This window comes from Apteryx mantelli, chromosome 21 (assembly GCF_036417845.1).
Source record: "Apteryx mantelli isolate bAptMan1 chromosome 21, bAptMan1.hap1, whole genome shotgun sequence".
NCBI lineage: Eukaryota > Metazoa > Chordata > Aves > Apterygiformes > Apterygidae > Apteryx > Apteryx mantelli.
Window position 1 is genome coordinate 10,267,275 of NC_089998.1, and position 19,149 is coordinate 10,286,423.

The window sequence follows — 19,149 nt, forward strand, 5'->3', positions numbered from 1 at the left end:
CCCTCTTTGTTAGCTGATTCTTATAAACTCCTCCTGGGAAGATGTAAAACTGGGTAAGTCATTCCTTTTTTAGCCTTGAAAAGCTCTTAAAAGTTTGTTTTGTTTTTCCCTTCCCAGTGTCTCCTCCAACTGAGCTGACTGTGACAAACATAACAGATAAGACCGTAAATCTGGAGTGGAAGCATGAGAATCTAGTCAATGAGTATCTTGTCACCTACGTCCCTACCAGCAGTGGTGGCCTAGATCTGCAGTTCACTGTGCCAGGAAATCAGACATCTGCCACTATTCATGAACTGGAGCCGGGCGTGGAATACTTTATCCGTGTCTTTGCGATCCTTAAAAACAAGAAGAGTATTCCAGTCAGTGCCAGGGTTGCAACACGTGAGTTTGATGTTCCTGTATTCACCCACTTATCTGTGTTTGTAGTGTATATTTATTTGTATCCTTTCTTTGGGGGTTTCTTTCTATTGTATTTTTTATTTTCAATTCATCTTCTCTTCTGGACCAAGACAGTCATCTTCACTTTCATTTTCTATACTATTCCAATACCAAAGACTATGTTAAAACTGCAGTTCACTAGCTCTTCTGCTCAGTGCAGTGCCTCCCAATGAATATCATAGAGTCCTTGTAAATTAAGATGCTCCGTTTTTTCATAATAAGGTACATTTTTAAACTTTGGTAATGCTTCCTAAAATAATGTAAAAATATAGTAGCATGTGAAAAAAGCAATATGCAAACAGTTGGATTCAAAGTGTTTTAACTAAAATGGAGATTATAGTGTTTTGCATCTTCACTGTGTCTTACAACATCTTACTTTTCCTGTGCTGTCTGTCTGCTTGTTCATCTTCTTTTTTATATCGTGCACATCACAGTTGTATCTAAACATCTCAGCCTCAAAAGATGTCCATTGACTTCTGTCACTGTGATCATTTTTAGACACCTGGGGCAGGATTCATCTCATCTAACTTGACAAGTCCACACAAAGCTTCTTTACAGATAAAGGGAAAAAATAGACATTTCTAGGGCACAATTCATTTTACTCTAAGATGGCATCTAAAATAGGTCAGAGGAATGTCACTTCAAAGGCAGAGTAACTGGCTGTGAAGAGAGTCTGAACATCTCAGATATGGGTCACTACATTGTGGATATTTATAGCTGTGTAAAGATGTCCCAATGCCAGTGCCCTCATTTGTGGGAAATCATTGCTCATGTAGTTATCCCCTTTTTTCTCTGTCACAGACCTGCCTGCTCCAGAAGGTCTGAAATTCAAATCTGTCAAAGAAACATCCGTCCAGGTGGAGTGGGATCCTCTGAACATTTCATTTGATGGATGGGAGGTGATCTTCCGTAATATGGTAAGGAAGCAGCGTTTCTTGCATAGAGGCCATATGCAAGTGAAGGATCCTGTTGTTTCCTGTATGTATGTTAACTGATTGTTCTGTGTTACAGAAAAAGGAGGATAATGGAGATATAACCAGCAGCTTGAAAAGGCCAGAAACATCATATATGCAGCCAGGTTTGGCACCAGGGCAACAGTATAATGTATCCCTTCATATAGTGAGAAACAATACCAGAGGACCAGGACTATCAAGGGTGATAACCACAAGTAAGCACAACCTGATATTTGATGTAGCACAACCAATAAAACAACTGCTATTTGGTGTAGTCTGTGGAATTTTTAAACAAAGAAAAAGCCAAGCTATGTACTGTATCTCCCGAGGAAAAAAAGGAAGCACTGAAGCTGCTAATAAAAAGGCATAAGGAGAAATTAATTCCTTTCCAAATTACCTGACTGAAGAGGAAAGGAAATTTGTTTTTATCTAGAAGGTAGCTAGCAGTATGCACTTGGTTCTTGTTCAAAAGGTACATTGACAGAAAAGAGAATTCCTGTCATCCTGGCAGTGACTGCATGAAGAAGTTATTTAGGAGAAAGAGGTTTTGTTGTGCAGATGGAGAACCAACTAGGGTTTCCTCTCATCTTTGCTTTGACAACTTCTGAAGTGAATGAATTTTGATGAATTAGCTTCTGATGAACTGGCTCCATTTGGCACTTTTTCTTACATAGCTAAAGGAAGAAAGTAAATCAAGATAAGCTTCAGCTGGTAGGAACCACTCTCTTTTGCCTTGATTCAGCAATTTGAAGTCCTGACTGTGTATGATCTTTCTGGTGAGATTCCTTAAAAAAAAAAAATCACATTTTTCTCTCCTCATAACAGAGCTTGATGCCCCTAGCCAGATTGAAGCAAAAGATGTCACGGATACCACAGCTCTGATCACATGGTCCAAACCCTTGGCTGAAATCGAAGGCATAGAGCTCACCTACGGCCCCAAGAATATTCCAGGGGACAGGACAACCATTGACCTCTCTGAGGACGAAAACCAATATTCTCTTGGAAACCTGAAGCCACACACAGAATATGAAGTGACGCTCATCTCTCGGCGAGGGGACATGGAAAGCGATCCTGTGAAAGAAGTCTTTGTCACAGGTAAGAGGCTTGGATACCAGCCCAAACTTCTGGGAGGGTAATGCAATTGCCACCAGTGTTCCTGTGCTGTTTGCAACATGTGACTTAAGCTGATAGTTACGGCATTGACACAGAACCACCTCTGTTACAGAGATATATGGAAGTGGAGATTGTTTTCCTGTGCATCTTTGTGACTTTAAGAGTGAGACTCCCAACAAAATATTTAGACCCTCAAGTCTCCAAACATCTTTTGAAAATGGAAGTTATGCTATTAGGTCACTTAGAAGCTTTTGGTCATCTTATGCTAAATCCCTGCTCTGGGAAACAGAGTTCCTCTAGGTTATTGCCTGTTTGCTGGGCTAGCCATCTTCCATGGTTCCTACTCCTACAACATCTAAAACCTGAGCAGCGACGTTATTTGTTTTCCTAAATCCAAAACAGATTAGTGGAGAACTTTGCTCTTTCTCCATCCTCTGTTCTGGCAATGTTTGCTGTCTTTTTTTCTAAATTTAGTTTGCCCCTTAGTGATCCTGGGAGTGTTTTATGAAAGAGGTGGGTCCTTTAGCATGTTGTCAAAGTTTGGATGCATTAATGGAGCTGAGTAAATGGAACATGGAGAATTACCTCCCTTTTCACCCCAAAATGTAGTCGTTCCTTCAAATCAGGATTTAAGTCTGTTATAGGAGTGAACAGTGAAATCCCATTGAATTTCTACATAATATTCTCCTTTCTTTTTGAGACCTAGAGTTCCCTTCAGCCATGATTGGAAGGTGTTTGCTGAACAGAAATTCTGGAGTTGGTCAATTCTTTTTTCTTACGGGTCTTTTTCACTGGAAAATTGAGTTATTTACAAAGGAAAAATAAGATTTTCATCCAAATATATTTTTTCCATGAGCATTTTATATTTTGTAAGAAAAAAAATTACTGAAGTTAAAAATGCTATTTTTGTTTCAGGAGGTAAAAGTTGAACTTCTTTCACTGAGTTTTTCCCAAAACAGTTCTAGTGAACTCTCCACTTTATGCCAAAAGAAATTTACTTGATGTAGTTAAAGGCTTGAACATAGTGGTATTATATGTGAGAAAATTTAATATCAGGTTTTTGGATCATTCTCATCTTCTGAAAACTACTGTCATAAGAGAATGATTCTTTTTTTCTTTTACAGACTTGGACGCTCCAAAGAACCTGAAGCGGGTGTCACAGACAGACAATAGCATTACTTTAGAGTGGAAGAACAGCCATGCAAATATCGATAGCTACAGAATTAAGTTTGCTCCCATCTCTGGTGGAGACCATGCTGAGATCACAGTGCCAAAGGGCAACCAGGCAACAACCAAAGCTACACTCACAGGTAGGAGGATTGAGAGGTTGTGAATGTCATGCTGTTATCATCACCCTAGTACACAAAGGTGTAGTGAAAAAAATGCCTTTTTGGTCATCATATCTAAGAGGTTACAAGCAGCGGTTACATATTTTGAATACAAGCAGTTAAATTAAAATACATATAATGTTTATTTGCACACCTGCAGATGGATGACTAGACAGCAAAAGGTGTCTAACTATTTCACTTTCATGTGCGTCTCTGAATCCCACTAGTCACTTCCCTGAGTTTTTAGGTACCTTTATCTCTTTGTGGGGATGGTTTCATATCTCCGAGTTTAAGACACTTCTGCATGGGCTAATGATGTATTTACTGATGCCAGCTTGCAGCTTTTCTGTGTACATGCAAGGTGCCTTACCTGCCTGCAAGGATAGATAATTAGAATTTCTCCATTTAATATGGATGTCTGTACCCTTTTCCTGAGTTGAAGTACCTACACTGCAAGCTTTTGCAAGTGGAATCTGTCTCTGATTATGTATTTGCACAGTGTCTAGCATGCAATCTTAGTCAGCCATAATCCTTATCATCTGGTATGTCCATGGAAAAAGATGCATTCACTTCAGATCGGCTGCAGGGTAAACGAAACCTTGATTCTCCACTTATACAGGAAAAAATATATCTAATCTCACTTACTTTCAGACTTCCTTATTTAAATAAATGCCGTTCAGCATCTCCCATAGACAGGGACTCATACCTCTTCTCCTTATCTCTTAGGTTTGAGGCCTGGAACTGAATATGGCATTGGAGTGACAGCAGTGAGACAGGACAGGGAAAGTGCTCCTGCTACCATTAATGCTGGGACTGGTGAGTAGCTTGTTCCTCTGTGCTCTGGAGGAAGCAGCAAGTCAGCTTGAGCCACTCTGGTGTTTCTTTCATTTTTAAGTAATGCTGTAAGAAGTATTTTAGAAGTTCTTCATTTCATCTTGATACAAATAGAACATTTTCCCTGAAGGGAAAGAGAAAACATTTCTCAGACATCTTAGCCTCTGAATCTGGGCTCCTTTTCCTGTACCAGGATCTCTGGGAGATTCACCTCCAGGTGAGCTCCTTAGTGGTTATTACGCTTCCAGTGATTACCCTGGCTGTCCTCTAGTTGTGAGGATTTGAGGCAGGAATGGTGGTTAGGGCATAAAGATTAATCTGACAAAGAGCTCAGCTTCAGAGGTTGCAGTAGTCCTGACTGCCCTTCAAATCCAGGAGTTCTCTCCCAACATCCCCCTTTTCCCAGGCAAATGCTCTGAAGGATTAAATTCTGCCTCTCCTTCATGCAATACCTGCTAAAGTGAATGTAAGCGGGGGAAATTTGGATCTGGTGTGGTTTGCCTGTAAAGGGAACTTCATCTTCCTCTACTTAGGTCATGCAACAGGGCTTCAGAGGCACAGAAAGGCAGATGAGACTCTGAGCTGTCACTAGACACGCAGTATAAATGCTGCTCTGTCTGCAGGTGCCTGAAACTGTCCCAGTGCAGATCAGAGACCCTGCTTAACATCTCAACTTTGCCTTTTTAACCTGTAGATCTTGATAACCCCAAGGACTTGGAAGTCAGTGACCCCACTGAAACAACCTTGTCCCTTCGCTGGAGAAGACCAGTGGCTAAGTTTGATCGTTACCGCCTCATTTATGTTAGCCCCTCTGGAAGGAAGAACGAAGTGGAGGTCCCTGTGGACAGCACCTCGTTTACCCTGCGAGGGTTGGAGGCAGGAACAGAATACACCATCAGTCTGGTCGCAGAGAAGGGCAGACACAAAAGCAAACCCACAACTGTCAAGGGTTCGACTGGTGAGTAACAGCTTTTGGTAGGTGCTGTGCACCATGTCACTGGGCAACGACTGGCCCAAGCACAGCTTCACCTGATTCTGTAAGTCATGTCTGGGGAACAGCTTGAAGACCTCAGCTGCCTGCAGAGGCCTGATTTATCTGTCTAGCATGATAGGCTTATTGAGGGAAAGCTGTGTATTTCCCTTACTACTGTATTTAACTCCATGTTGCCAGGGATTTCTTGCTGTCATTTGAGAAGACTCATAAACAACACAGCTGTTTGTCCTGCAGGAAATGCAGTCCTCATCCTTTGTCTTAAAAGGAACTGCTTTTTTGTGCATTATAACTTGTTTTGTTTTCTACAGCCAAAAACAAAGAGGAAGAACAACCAGAATGTGTTTAACATGGTTTATTCCTGCCTTATGACTTCTCTTCACAGTATGCCTCCATCCATCAGCTTCAGCAGAGTCAACAGGGCTCTGCTTTCCCCTTTTTTCAGTTTTTTCATCCAAGAGCAGAGGAAAGCTAATGTCACAAATCTGGTCACAGTCAGCGTTTCCGTTGGATACCATGACTGTTACGTTTGTCTACGAAGAAAGGGTCCATTTCAGCCATCTCTATTTGCACAAACTATTCTTTACTTAACTGGAATCAATGGGTTACTTGTTGAATAGGGTTTTATTCTTTGTGAATATTTTTCACCCAAAGTTTTTTGCATAGAGTTAATGTCTTCATATAGAACATAAGCGAGTCCTGAATCTTCAGGTGCCTTCAGGCTAGATACTGTGAGGCCAAGCCTCAATTGCTGTCACTCAGCAGAGCCAGTGAAATCAGAATCAGTGGGGTTAGAATTTTTATCTTTATTGCATTGTATAATATATACTTATTATAGCGTTTTCTCTCCAAGACCACTTATGAGGTAAACACATGCCAGAAGTTGCGGATTTTACAAATTAATGCTTGTATACAACTGAACTGGTCAAAACCAGTTTCATACTCCATAGGAGTGTTCATACCAGCAGTGCCTAGGAATGCTTTAGAGAGTCAGGTAATTTAGTTCAGATGAGAGTTATATGCTGTGGTGTAAACAACGGAAAGCCGTCAGCACTGAATTACTTGTTTGATGCATAAGTCAGGCTAGTGCCCAGTGTGGGGAGAATTTAGAAAGTCTTGAGGCACGCACATACAAAAGGAAGCTGAAGGTTTAAGTGGTGGGAGTGAGCAGGCTTTAATTTTTCCAAGGTTATTTTTCCCCCCCCTGTTTGAAGACTAAGTAGTCTCACAAGAAATGCATGTAAAGGATGAGACGGCATAAACAACAAGCTGTGGAATTTCACAGTCTGGTCTTTCCAGCACCAGCTCCAAAAGTCCCTCAAGATGCCTTCTTTTTCCTTGTGATTCTCTTTTTAAAATATATTCATCTGGCCAGTGTATTTGCTTTAAGTCTTTGCTCAGAGCGACCAGTAAACAAAGAATTCTCTGCAGCGGTTCCTTAAAGTCAACAGCAGTAGTTGACATAACCTGTCTCTGTGACCTTCCTCCTGTGTAGGAATGGGCATATCCAAACACATGAGCATCAGGAGGCAGACGTGGCCTGTAAGCCTGTGGAGTATAAGACAAGAGGTCACTTCAGTTTACCTTTTCCTCAATCCATCTCATCCATATTCCCAGTACTTGGGAGGTCCTCAAGTCCTCAGGCTAAGCCAAACAAGCTTGTTGTTTTACCTTCTCTTGCAGAGCTGTAGGGGACCTCAGGTCCGTTTCACTGCTGGGGAGAGCACTTGGAACAGCAAGGGAGAGAGAGGAACTGATTAAAGTGGAAGATGTCAGGAGCATAGCTAGGGCTGGACTAGCTCTTGGTGAGTGCAAGGAGGAGATAGGCCTGCCATTTTAGTCCTGCCTCGCTGAACAAAGGAGCCAGGTACTCCAGGAGGGCTGAGAGTATTTCCTTCCAGAGTTTCTTTTGCTTCTCCAGATTCCCGGTATTTGGTCTTATGTTCTTCCTAGTGTCTTGATGGTTCAGTCAAGCTTCTCTGCCTGCAGATGTCCAGGAGAGTCAGGGCTTTTGCTTCCCAAACATTGTTTTTATTTGTCTGTACAGTGAATTTTCTGTCACTGAGAATAGGGCTGCTTCTAGCCCCAGAGCTGAAGATGTTCTGTTGGTGCCTTCTCACCCCCCTCACATTGTCCCTGTTATCTTTTTATGTGCGTCAACTCTCCATGCACAGATTGTCAAAACTTTCAGACCTCATGAACCTCTAGCAAAGAACATGTCATGATATCTTCCATGCTGCAGGATGGCAGCCTTCTATTGCTTCTGTCTTTTCATATGGAAGAAGGTAGCTCAAGTGACAAAGCTTTTTTATTCTGATGTCCATGGATCTGCATTCAAGGGATGGTAACAACTGTAAAGTGCTCAGTTTGCTAAATGTTGTTTTGTGTTGTTGAAAAAGAAAGATTGAATATTTCACACTGCCGTTTGCTTGTTTATTTCTTTGTAGCTCCACATAGTCTAACCCTAATGCAGGCAATGACTCCTGACCCAGAGGAGCTTTCTGGCTCTGGGAGCTTTGTTGCTCCAGAGGCCTCAGGGCTGCAGGAGGATGCACTGAGGGACCTTGTGGTCTCCAGGGTAACAGACCACAGCTTTAGTGTCTCATGGTATGCGAACGCAGGCGTCTACAGTAGTTTTGTGGTGGAATACAAGGAAGTGTCACTGGCAGCTGTGCCCCCTGCAGAAATCTTCCTTCCCAGAGAATCCTTAGGTGCTGTGATTGAAGGCCTCCAAGCTAACACTTCCTATAAAATCAAGGTGTATGGATTGGCTGGAGAACAGCGCTCCCCTCCTCTGGAAGCTGTGGCTACAACAGGTACCTCTTTTCTGTTATTAACTAAGGTATCATGAACCAGGTACCACTTACCTGTTGGAGGTCCCACCCAGCATCATGTTGCATTTTAGGTTTAGATCAACTTCAGGACGCAAGGAAAACAAGTAATTTTGTTAGCCGGTAGGACCTCTCTGGCAGCATGTCTGGAGAATGTTACATGAGATTGACAACTAATCTGTAGGGCGAGCATGTAACCCAGCTCTGAGGAGGCTGAGCAGTCAGACTGCAGCTTTGTTCCTCCTTGCTCTGGTCCTGGAGCACTGCCTGTGTAGCACAATGTGGCTCCTGGAGGAGGAGGGATGGTAATACATCAGGCATGAGAGCCTGTGGAGATAAATGAGTGGACCTTAGGGAAACCAAGTGCCAGCCTAACATTCCTCTGCTGCAGGACCCAGATTGTGCAGCAACTGCTGATGAATCATGGATATGATGCTGCCTTGCCTCTGGAAATGAGTTGTGCATAAAGAACTGACCAGAAGCATGGCTTGGAGAAGCAAGCTTTCCACTCTGTTGAATGTTGTTAAGATTTATGCTGTTTACCAAAGACCTTGTCTGTGTTGTGCGTCAGTCCCTCTTCCTCTCCTGGCTTCTGCTAGTCTTGGATTGTGCCACCCTTTCTTATACAAACTCAAAGAAATGTTAGGAAGAGTGATTAGGTGAGCCAGTTCGATGGGAAACTACAGAGCTTACCACAGGGAAAATGAATTTGCCAGTAAAGAGTGCCCATTTCTTCAGCTGATTCTTCTGCTAAGTGTAGCTGGAATCTCAGATATTAATTTGAGGATTTTTAGTGATAGCTACTGTAGTATTCCTGGCTTGTGATATATTCCAATATTTTCCTTTGTGGAGCTCAGAGTTGCAAAGGCACTGTAAGCCCAATTTAATCAGCTGGTCAAGAGAGGGGAAAACTATTTAGATGAAGGCTTCTGAAAAGAGTGCAAATATCACGGTAGGCCATGGCTCTATAACCTTCTTTCCTGGAGCTGCAGTCATATCCTACAGTTTGTTTGAGCTGATGAGAGACTCCACAGTGAAACTGGCTGGTAGCCTCTCTTGGAAAATAATACAAAATCCAAGAGACGGAAGCAAGAAATAATACAGAATACTCTTTGCTCCATCCTAAGTAACCGGGGAAATGTCCTGGCTTGACATTAACATTCTTCTTAGTAAAAATGCCAATGAAGCATTAAAATGGAGTTTCTCTGAAGGCTAGCAACAGCAATAGAGACATAATTAGGCTATATTCAGCCTGAAGAATTTACGAAGACAATGATATTAAGAATTATTGCAGTTCGAAAAAGAGCATATGTTTGTTGTCCATCCAGTTCCCTTCTACACAGCTTTCGGTTCTTTGGCATCTGCTATTCATTTATCTTGCTACTATGAATCATCCTGTCTGGCTCTCATCCACCCACCTAGGGTTCCTAGAGCTCTGACTTTCTCGTCTTCCCATCTATTCCCCTAGTTGCTTGCTCAAGTGTTTGCTTTTCATTGGTGGTCTTATCTAACAGTTCATCGATTGCTCTCCAAATTTTCCCTTATCTATTCTCTAGCTGATATTCTATCTGATAAACACTGAAAGCTAATACTGTCTGTGGTATCAGGGTATTTTCCATGTATTCATATCATTTTCATTTTTCTATCTACTGTATGTTTGTACACAAAACCACATATTCCTCTATTACATGTTAACTTAATGTGGGGTATGTGTGTGTTTACCTGTGTGTGTGTGTAGATGGCTAGATTACTCTTTCTCATCCACAAATTCATTTGTTGAGTTAGTCATTAAACCCCAAAGTAGTATTCACAATTAGGTCTAAAAAAAAATCAGAGATAATGTAACTACATGGAATTACACATGCTTCATGGCACAGTTTGTGCGTGGCATTCCCACATGGATTCGTCAGAGTTGGCACAGTATGTTTAACCCACTTGTAGTGGCAAAATGCTGAATTAAAATGCCAGCTAGGGGGTCGGTTCCTCGTTTTTGGATGATGACATTGAACTGTTGCTCTGTTTCCCATTCAGATTAGAGAAATCAAAGTCTTTGTGTGCTCATACTGTAACTACCAAATACCTGGGGTAAGTGTCACTAGGGATGGTCAAGTAAAATGAGGGAAAATATGAAATGTTAGTCAAAACTGGCTTCTCAGGATTTTCTCAGGGATCCTCAGTAAAGCAGAACCTTAAGGCCAGTCTGATTTTTCTTTTTCCCTTGTTCCTTTTGACATTTCTTCCTGGGTTTCCAACGCAGGGTGCATGGCAGTTCCCCGGTGGGAGTATCCGGAGCATGGAGTTGTATCTGTGTGACATACTGCAGCCCTTCCCTCTCCACTGGTCTGAACACTGTGTGTACGCATGTCTCCTGCAGAAATACTTCACTGTAAAGCCCAGCTACTAGTATGCACGTTAAGTAGGCAGCCTTAAGGCTGACTAACTACCAGGTCACTTGTTTGGTGCTGTAGTTTTTGCCTATTCCCAGAATAGGAAAGAGCTGTTTGGCTTTTGATTGTGCATTTGAAGTTGATAGAGTCACAGAAGGCTAATGATTAGGTGCTGCATGTCTTCCTGCTTTGTTCCCTGGGGACAGTGCATTAACTCGGTGACCCCAGAGTGGTCAGATAATATTTCTAACAGCGTACTTATTGAAAAAGAGGGAATTAAGCTAGCAGTTACCAGTGCTCATATGCTAGTGTGATGACAACATTGCTGTCTTCAGGTTGTATCATGTGTAGGGTCTGGTTCGAATCACATGCTGGGGTAGTTTAGGAGGACTCTTACCTAAATCAAGAGTATCGCTGATACATATATATAGTTATAGTTTTTTATATATATATATATATATATATCACTGTTTGCCTCACAGGCTTCTTTCCTTCCTGGAGGTGAGCAGAAAAGAATGTTTTTACGTGTGTATTTGTCCTGAGAGTATATTTTTGAGATAACGTTTCTGCTTTTATTTGAAAACGTTTTAAATTGATCTTTCTTCTCTAGAAATATTTTTCTGATATATGTGTCAGTTTGGAGACAGATGCTGAATCCTGAGTACATATTTGTGCTGTTCTGACTGATGATAGTAGATGACTTGCTGTGTCTTAATTGGATGCCAGTGGGGCATGAAAGCAAGGCAGTCATTGGGGTGTGAAATGGTGTGGCTATTCCACTAATGGGGAAATAATTCTGCATGGCTAATTGAAGTCTCAGAAAAATTACCTGCCTGTTGCCTTGCAGCAGTGATCAAATAGACATTCTCTGTCATCTCTACAGCTCTCAGATTTTTGGAATCTGACTGTGCTACAGGGCATGTTCATAGTCTTGTTCAGCATGTTAAAGGCTGATCTTTTCCCCTTCCATCCTTTTAGATCTCTTTAAAGAAAGACCACTCAAATTCTTTCTGTCTTGTTGGCTTTTAGTTATGGATCCCTTCCCTTTTTTTGAAAATTCTGCATGTGTCCAGATGGACAACTGCTCGAAGCCTGTATTTCTTTGGATAGGAAGAGATTTAGCATGCTTCTGCTGCGGCTGACTTCTCAGTCTGGATTCGGCTATAGTTGCAATATTTGGCATGTGTTCCACTTCTGGTTTGTATCAGCAGCAATAACTGATATACTGTAGTAAAGATAAAAGGCATGTTTAAGAGATTTAGGGTTCAAATCCTAGCCGATGTAAATAAGCAAAGTTCCTCGGAGGTAGCCAAAGTGTACTGATTTACATCGTTTGAGGATGTGCCCATATCTCTGTTGAAAGCCAGTGTCAATGGATGGCTATGTGTGATGGTTGTTGCTCTGGATCTGCTAGTTAGTTTGGTTCTGTGTGAGAACCACGTTGTGCTTGGTGACACTATCTTCGCTTATGACTTGGATTCAGTCTCCAAAAAGGAAGTACCTGTATGTTTTCTCTGTTCTTAAAGATCTTTAATGCAAAACACAGAAACTGTTTTGTAGCAGATGTTAGACATCGCTTGGTATCTTTTGGGATTTATGATTAGGAAATTTTAACTTGTAATTTACCTCTGTTTAGCAAATCTAGTTACAACACCTGGAGAATCAAACAATGAAACATCATTTAATCCTACCAGTCCTGCACCTACTGAGCTAAGTTATTTAACAAACCCCAGCACTGATTCTCATGCTCTGCTTTCGGTGCCCACTGACCTTCCCATCTCAGAAGCCATTGATGCTCTTCATGACCTTAATGTCACACACAGGACTTTCACTAGTTTCACCCTGTCCTGGGCAGCACAAGATGAGGTATTTGATCAGTTCTTTATCACTCTGAAAGACCTGTCCAGTTTAAACAGAACACAGGAAATCTTTTTGCCGGGAAACCAACGAGAAACAGAATTTACCAATCTCACAGCTGGCACACAATACCAGATTAACCTCCATGGAAGCATTCAAGGTCAGCTCTCTTGGTCGCTGGAAGCCCTAGCTGCTACAGGTATTTTTTCTGGATTCATTAGCCATATGTTCTTTTCCGGCTTTGAAATGCAGAGCTTCATTTTCGTACTACTGTTCCATTGCAGAAATGCTAGGCTTTGGGAGTGATGCCTTTCTTCTGTTTTTTTTTTCCCTTTTTTTTAATGCACGAAATAAATCAATTACTGCTGTGGAATGAGGGCTTTAAGTTGTACAGCATGGACAATGCCCCATGCAGCTTTTCAGGTGTCATAGCATCAATTCTCTCTTTTCAAACTGCATGCAAAGAGAGACAATGATGCATCTGCTATTTCCAAAGCACATGAAAATAGCAAGATGTTACAGGGATCTGTCTGGATTGTAGTTCAAGCACAAGAAAGATTGCAAGGAGGTTGCAGTTTGCAGCGTTGGCATGGAAGTGGTGATGTCTGAGAAAAAAAAGATTGTAACACATTGGGAGTATGCCTTTCTGAAAACTTCCACCTATTATCCCTAATATATGATTTTCGTGAGGAAACAGGCCTGTAGCCACAGAGCTCAGTTCAATAATGATCAAAGCACTGATGTTTAAGCTCATGACTGGAGAACCTAGCTGGAGTCTAGTGACCATGCCAGTCCATCACCCAAAACCAAATTCACTATATGAGATAAAGTATTCGTGCAGAAACATATAGATTATTGCACACCTAGTGCTTGGTTAGAGCAGTCTTATCTCTCAATGGTTTGTTCTCTCTTTTTTTTTTTTAAGTTAAGAAACATCATCTCTTGGTATCGTTTGCTATGATATTGTCATTGTTTTGTCGTATATGTTGGATGATTTATGGATGAGGCTTTTTGAGCTCTCCAGAATTCAAGTTGGTGCATGATTTTATATGAGAATCTCTTGGTCTCCGTAGAGCATGATGGGGTTGTGTGTACTTCCATTTCAGACATGCATGAGAAATAAATGGGAGGAAAAGGGACTCTGCATCTTGGAGGGGAATGAAATTGAGCATTCTTCAGAGAAATCTAACTTGCTTTTAAGATGTGACTATTCCTGCATTACTCATTTATAATCATGCTTTTACTTGAAAGATTTTGCCATACCGTTACTTTTGGTTTAGTTGCATTTTCATTTAAAGGAAATACATTTGTTCTATTTGTTTCTGTTGCCATTGAAAGATCATTCATTTCTGATACAGCCAGTTCCTTTTCTGTCCTGCTTTTTCTTTTCCAGCTAAATGGTGCTATTTTGACAGGAGTTATGTTTTGCCTCGGAGTGTCTCGTTCCTGCTCCTGATAAAACAACACAGCTCTGGATTCATGCGTTTTTTTTTGTTGTTGTTGAACATCATTGTGTTATTCTGTAAATAACTTTATCCTTTCTAACAGGATGAGAAGAGCTGATCAAGACTTCTGTGTACCTGAGTGGTAGCAATTTACTATGTGTAGATGCAGTGCCTGAGCATGAGTGGATCACACCGATGATAACTGACTGTGATCCATGAGCGCCAGCCCCTGCAAATACAGCCCCACCTGTCTGTATCAGGCCATGCAGCAGTCACGCAATTAGCACTCTGTTCTCACAAGTAAAAAATTTATACAAGTAATCACTGAGCCTAATTCTCATTTATTCCAGGGCCACTTTACCTACACTGTCTTCAGATATGTAAAACTTTAAGTTGAAGTTTAAAACTGTCAAATTCGATCCATTTCCTTCCATGGATCATCTCTCTGTTATAAACGTTCAGTCCTGCAGGTTGGGTTTACTCAGCTAGCCTCTCTTCTTAGTACTGTGCTTATGTGTCAACAGTGCAAGTACATAAGAAAAGTGATAGAAAGTCATCCTAGCCCACAAGTCAATGATAGATTATATGACAAGATTTCCCATGTGTAAAAAAAAATAGGTAGTACTGTGTCATTTTCCTATGTGACTGCTGATTTTAAGGAGTCAGTTGTATTCCCTCAGTACCAGAGGGTTTTCTATTCTCACTGAGAAAATGACCTAAGCTTTCAAATTTAACAGCATCAGGGAGTTATCTTGGGTGGTTCCCAACTTCCTCGACTACACCTGTGATGGCTTATTAGAATGCTGATTTCTGCGAATGCGGATTTCAGTTGTAGATTAACATCAATAACTCAAATCTAAGTTTCTCTGCCTCCAGGAAGATTTTGGGACAGAATAATTTAGCATAATGGAGACAAATCTATTAAACTGAAGACATGCAGACAGAGAGGAAATTTTTCTTTCTTTATTGTTTTGGATTAGAAATAGTTTAAAAGAATAAGTAGTATCTTTCATGTGGACACAGTTAAAAGCATAAACATCTAAGCCCTAAGAGCTATAAGCTCACAGTATCTTCCTGCCCTTACAACAGACATTTTTTGCAGTATTCGTGATCACTTCATAATGACAAACACTGAGTTGTTAAGAGCTGCAGTAAAGTCGTTAAAGTAATACTTACTTGTCTCATAGGGAGTTGTAATTAATGTTGGCAAAACACTTGCAGCTGTAAGATGGTCTATAAACTGTCTTCTGTAAGCACTGTTTTAGCATTAATATGATTATTATTATTATGGTTCTTTTCTTACTGTTCTGTATTGCCAAGTCTCTGAAGAGACTTTATGAGTTTTCTGGGGCAGCCAAGAATGGAAATGTGCAGGGGCGTGCATCTCTGATTACAAATGAAATTCATTAATGTGAAAAGTCATTAGGCAATAGCTCATCTCCATTAGTCTGTAATCTGAGTAACTGATTGACTCTCTGTCCTTATTCAGAGGAGGAACCTGAGCTCGGGAAGTTGTCAGTGTCAGAGATTAGCTGGGATGGTCTCCAAGTCACCTGGACGGCAACCGACGGGGCCTATGAGAACTTTATCATTCAGGTGCAGGAGTCTGACAAACCAGAAGAACCCAGGACTATCACAGTCCCAGGTGGACTGCACTTTATGAATGTTACAGGCCTCAAGGCCAACACACCTTATAACATCACACTTCAAGGTGTGATTCAAGGCTACAGGACCAAACCCCTTTCTGTTGAAACCACGACAGGTATCTTTTCAATTCACCCAGCGTCGTGCCTCCCTTACTTTGCAGATGGGGATATGAGCCAGACCTATTTCAGCTGCTAGTGAAAGCTTGCTCGCTTGATCTGTTTTGCATGGGGTGCGCTGAACTCATTAAAGCTTGGCTGAACATCTTTGGCATGGAAATGTCTCATGATCAGACTTTCCAATAAGAGTCTCAGTGCCCTCATGGAGCCATTTGCTTTTAGGAATGCTCTTTTTTTTTCCCCTCTCAGAATGGCTTGTTTTCTTCCCTTTTATTCACTTCTCTGCTGGCTGACACTAACTGCAAAACCTAGGTGGCTGTTGTACATGGTCAGGAAAGCCCAGGCTGCCTTGTTAAAATTATGAATACCTGTTCTTTATAGCCCAGATAATCAAAGCCAAGAGTATTCTGGGTTTTATCCTTCAGAAGCTATTTCTGAAACAATTCACCAACTTCTGAGTAAGTACAAGCTCAGGAGTGTAACGTATGTAGCTGACTAAAGGTCAAGGACAGCCACCTTGCATAAGTTCTTCCATGGAAAAGTAGTGGATGCCTACCAAGAGTAGTATCATACACTGAGCTGTATAAAGTTATTAAACAGTCTGATTGCCCTGGAAAAGATATAATGCAAGAAGATCCAAATCAACAGAATTACATTGGTATAAAACTGACCCAAAACAAGAAAGTTAAGTCTCACATCATCAGAAGGTTGCATGACACTAATCAAGAGGCATGAAAATATTTTTCTGACTGACCTTGTGAAAAACTGCAGTTTGGATGAGTGGGACCTTTTGTGAGCTCCTACTCTGAGACATAGAAAATACACTTATGTCTATCCTATATAGCTCACTGCTCCTTCCAGGTATTAGGATCACTGGTAATGAACAGGATGTGAATCGATTGGCAATAGAGGGGCAGCAGTGGCTCGTCTTTGAGATGATTTCTTGTAGACAATATCTGCCGGCTCTAGGCTTCCTCACAGCCCTTTGCAACCTGCTGCAGTTGTGGAGTGGCTGGAGCATGCTTTCCCTGAGTACACATTGCCCAGCATGGAAGGGGATAAAAGTACACAGGAGAACTGAACAGAATTGAAAAAGTGGACACAGTGCAGCTTGTTTGTTGCAATAATGCTTTAAGCAGCTTGGCTTAGGTAGAAGTGTGTGTAACACAAGGCGCTTGCCTTTGGCTGTATCCTTCTGCAGGCTGGAAGTCTTGCGCTTTGAGAGTCCTGAGTGTGAGCTGGTAGCAGATTGTCCATTGAAAATAGACAAATGCGACTAGACTGGTAGGCTGTGGGGGCACAAAGAAGAAAATCGACTTCATGGGTGTCCTGCCTAAGTACACAATGTGCTCTCTTTTTATTAACTTAATGAAAACAGCAGAAGATGCCCTGCTGAGGTTTTCCCTTCCTTTTCTGGGTCACACTCAGCACCCAGCTTTTCAAAATTTTTCCCTTCTAGGGACTTCCAATTGTCAGAATTTTCTGAGCCTTCCTGTAGAGTGTCAGGGATGTCTACAGAGAGGAAGAAACCCTAAGGCAGCTATCACTGTTTTGCATTTTGGCTCCAACTCCCAAATTACATGCCAGCTTTCATAGTCTTAAGCTGAAAAGGAAAGTAGAAGAGCTAAAACAAAACACAACCTTTCCCTCTGGATAAAGCAATGGCTCTAGTTTCAGCTTCCACTAAAAGTGAAAGTTGACTTTTCAAGCCCTTGGATTTGGAAATCTTCTTTTGTGTCTGCTTTCATGCTCAGACCTCAAAGATGCATGGCTACTCCTGGAAGCAAAGGGGAATAGCCATAACTTTAGAGCTTCTTCTCCCCACCCCCCCATATAGCGTTTTGAGGTGCTTTCATTTGATTTCTTCTCCTTAGTGCCTGCCTGCCTGTAGCAAGCTTTTACTCAAAACATTTTCTCCAAGGGCAGCTTAGAGTGCTATCAGCATGTGCAGAGCAAAGCTCAGCATTTCTGAGCAGAAGGAAGTACGGGGCTGTCCCATTCTGACCAATGTTATTTCCCTCCTCAGGAGTGCACCCAGAAGTTGGTGAGCTAACCGTTTCCGACATTACTCCTGAAAGCTTCAACCTTTCTTGGACAACCACCAGTGGGGACTTTGACATCTTTACTATTGAAATTATTGATTCTAACAGGTTGCTGGAGCCCATGGAATTCAACATCTCGGGCAATTCAAGAACTGCTCATATCTCAGGGCTTTCCCCCAGCACTGATTTTATTGTCTACCTCTATGGGATCACTCGTGGTTTCCGCACTCAGGCAATAAGTGCTGCAGCTACAACAGGTATATAAACCTACCTCAATGCTAACTCTCCTTTTTTCTAACTCTTCCTTGCAGGTTGTGCCCCTTTCACTGCCCTCTGCTACCCCATCCATCTACCCATTGCCAAATCCTCTACCTCATTCCTTGACAACTCCCAAGGAAGACCTGCTGGAGACATTTGGAACTGTGAATGTTAATCCACCATCCTATCCAGCAAAGTCAGTCAATCACAGTGTGATGTGATTTCATTCACATAATAATACATTTTCTCTTTACTCAAAACATCAGGGTAGGGGCAACCTGTGACACAAATGAGAAACACAGCGAATTTCCCAAGAACCAACCAGGAGATGATGCATTATGTTAGCCCTGTGGCATGTGTTTCCATCTGTTACTCTGCATAAAGGAAGCACTATTTCTCTCAGATAAGCAGATTTCTAGATACCATTTTTATCCTGCTTCTCTAAATAGGTTTCAGGCACATTTTAGTTTGTGACAGTAGATGCCTACAAGGCCAATGCATTGCTTTAATTTGACTTCAGAGTTCAGTTTACATTGGATGAGAGATTGAAAGAGTACATTTGACTTGATGTGGGTAAATGAAATAAGTAGGTATTTAGCTGTTGGCACATTGCACATCCTGAGGTTTTATGACTGACAGTTTTTCCAGAACAGGCTGTTGGAGAGAGGGGAGTCAAATGTCAGATGTGTGCTGGCTAATTACAGTGTGAAAGTGGAAGGAGAGGACTAGATTACAGAAGCAGAAGGCACATTTTCAAAGCAGGCAGACAACAGCTCATGTTGTGATAATTTAATATCTCTACCAGATTTTGCCTATTGACATGATCTTAGGAAAAGTTGTTATAGCAATTTATCATAGTAATAGATTAACCTGGCAATAGATTGTACAGAAGATACAGATTGTATCTTC

At 41.5% G+C, this 19,149-nt stretch overlaps 1 protein-coding gene across 7 annotated transcripts in view; it reads left to right on the forward strand.

The window, feature by feature from the left end:
- TNC (tenascin C) overlaps window positions 1-19,149 on the forward strand; it is a 75,273-nt gene that overhangs the window by 30,967 nt on the left and 25,157 nt on the right. For 4 of the 7 annotated variants that reach the window (XM_067309361.1, XM_067309362.1, XM_067309364.1 and 1 more), the window contains exons 4-13: window positions 118-381; window positions 1,240-1,355; window positions 1,450-1,606; window positions 2,217-2,486; window positions 3,629-3,814; window positions 4,559-4,648; window positions 5,361-5,624; window positions 12,512-12,931; window positions 15,667-15,939; window positions 17,967-18,239. In XM_067309361.1, coding sequence (XP_067165462.1) covers window positions 118-381; window positions 1,240-1,355; window positions 1,450-1,606; window positions 2,217-2,486; window positions 3,629-3,814; window positions 4,559-4,648; window positions 5,361-5,624; window positions 12,512-12,931; window positions 15,667-15,939; window positions 17,967-18,239 — 2,313 coding nt within the window. The remainder of the gene's footprint in view (window positions 1-117; window positions 382-1,239; window positions 1,356-1,449; window positions 1,607-2,216; window positions 2,487-3,628; window positions 3,815-4,558; window positions 4,649-5,360; window positions 5,625-12,511; window positions 12,932-15,666; window positions 15,940-17,966; window positions 18,240-19,149) is intronic. The other 3 variants (XM_067309363.1, XM_067309367.1, XM_067309368.1) reach the window with 2 other exon arrangements.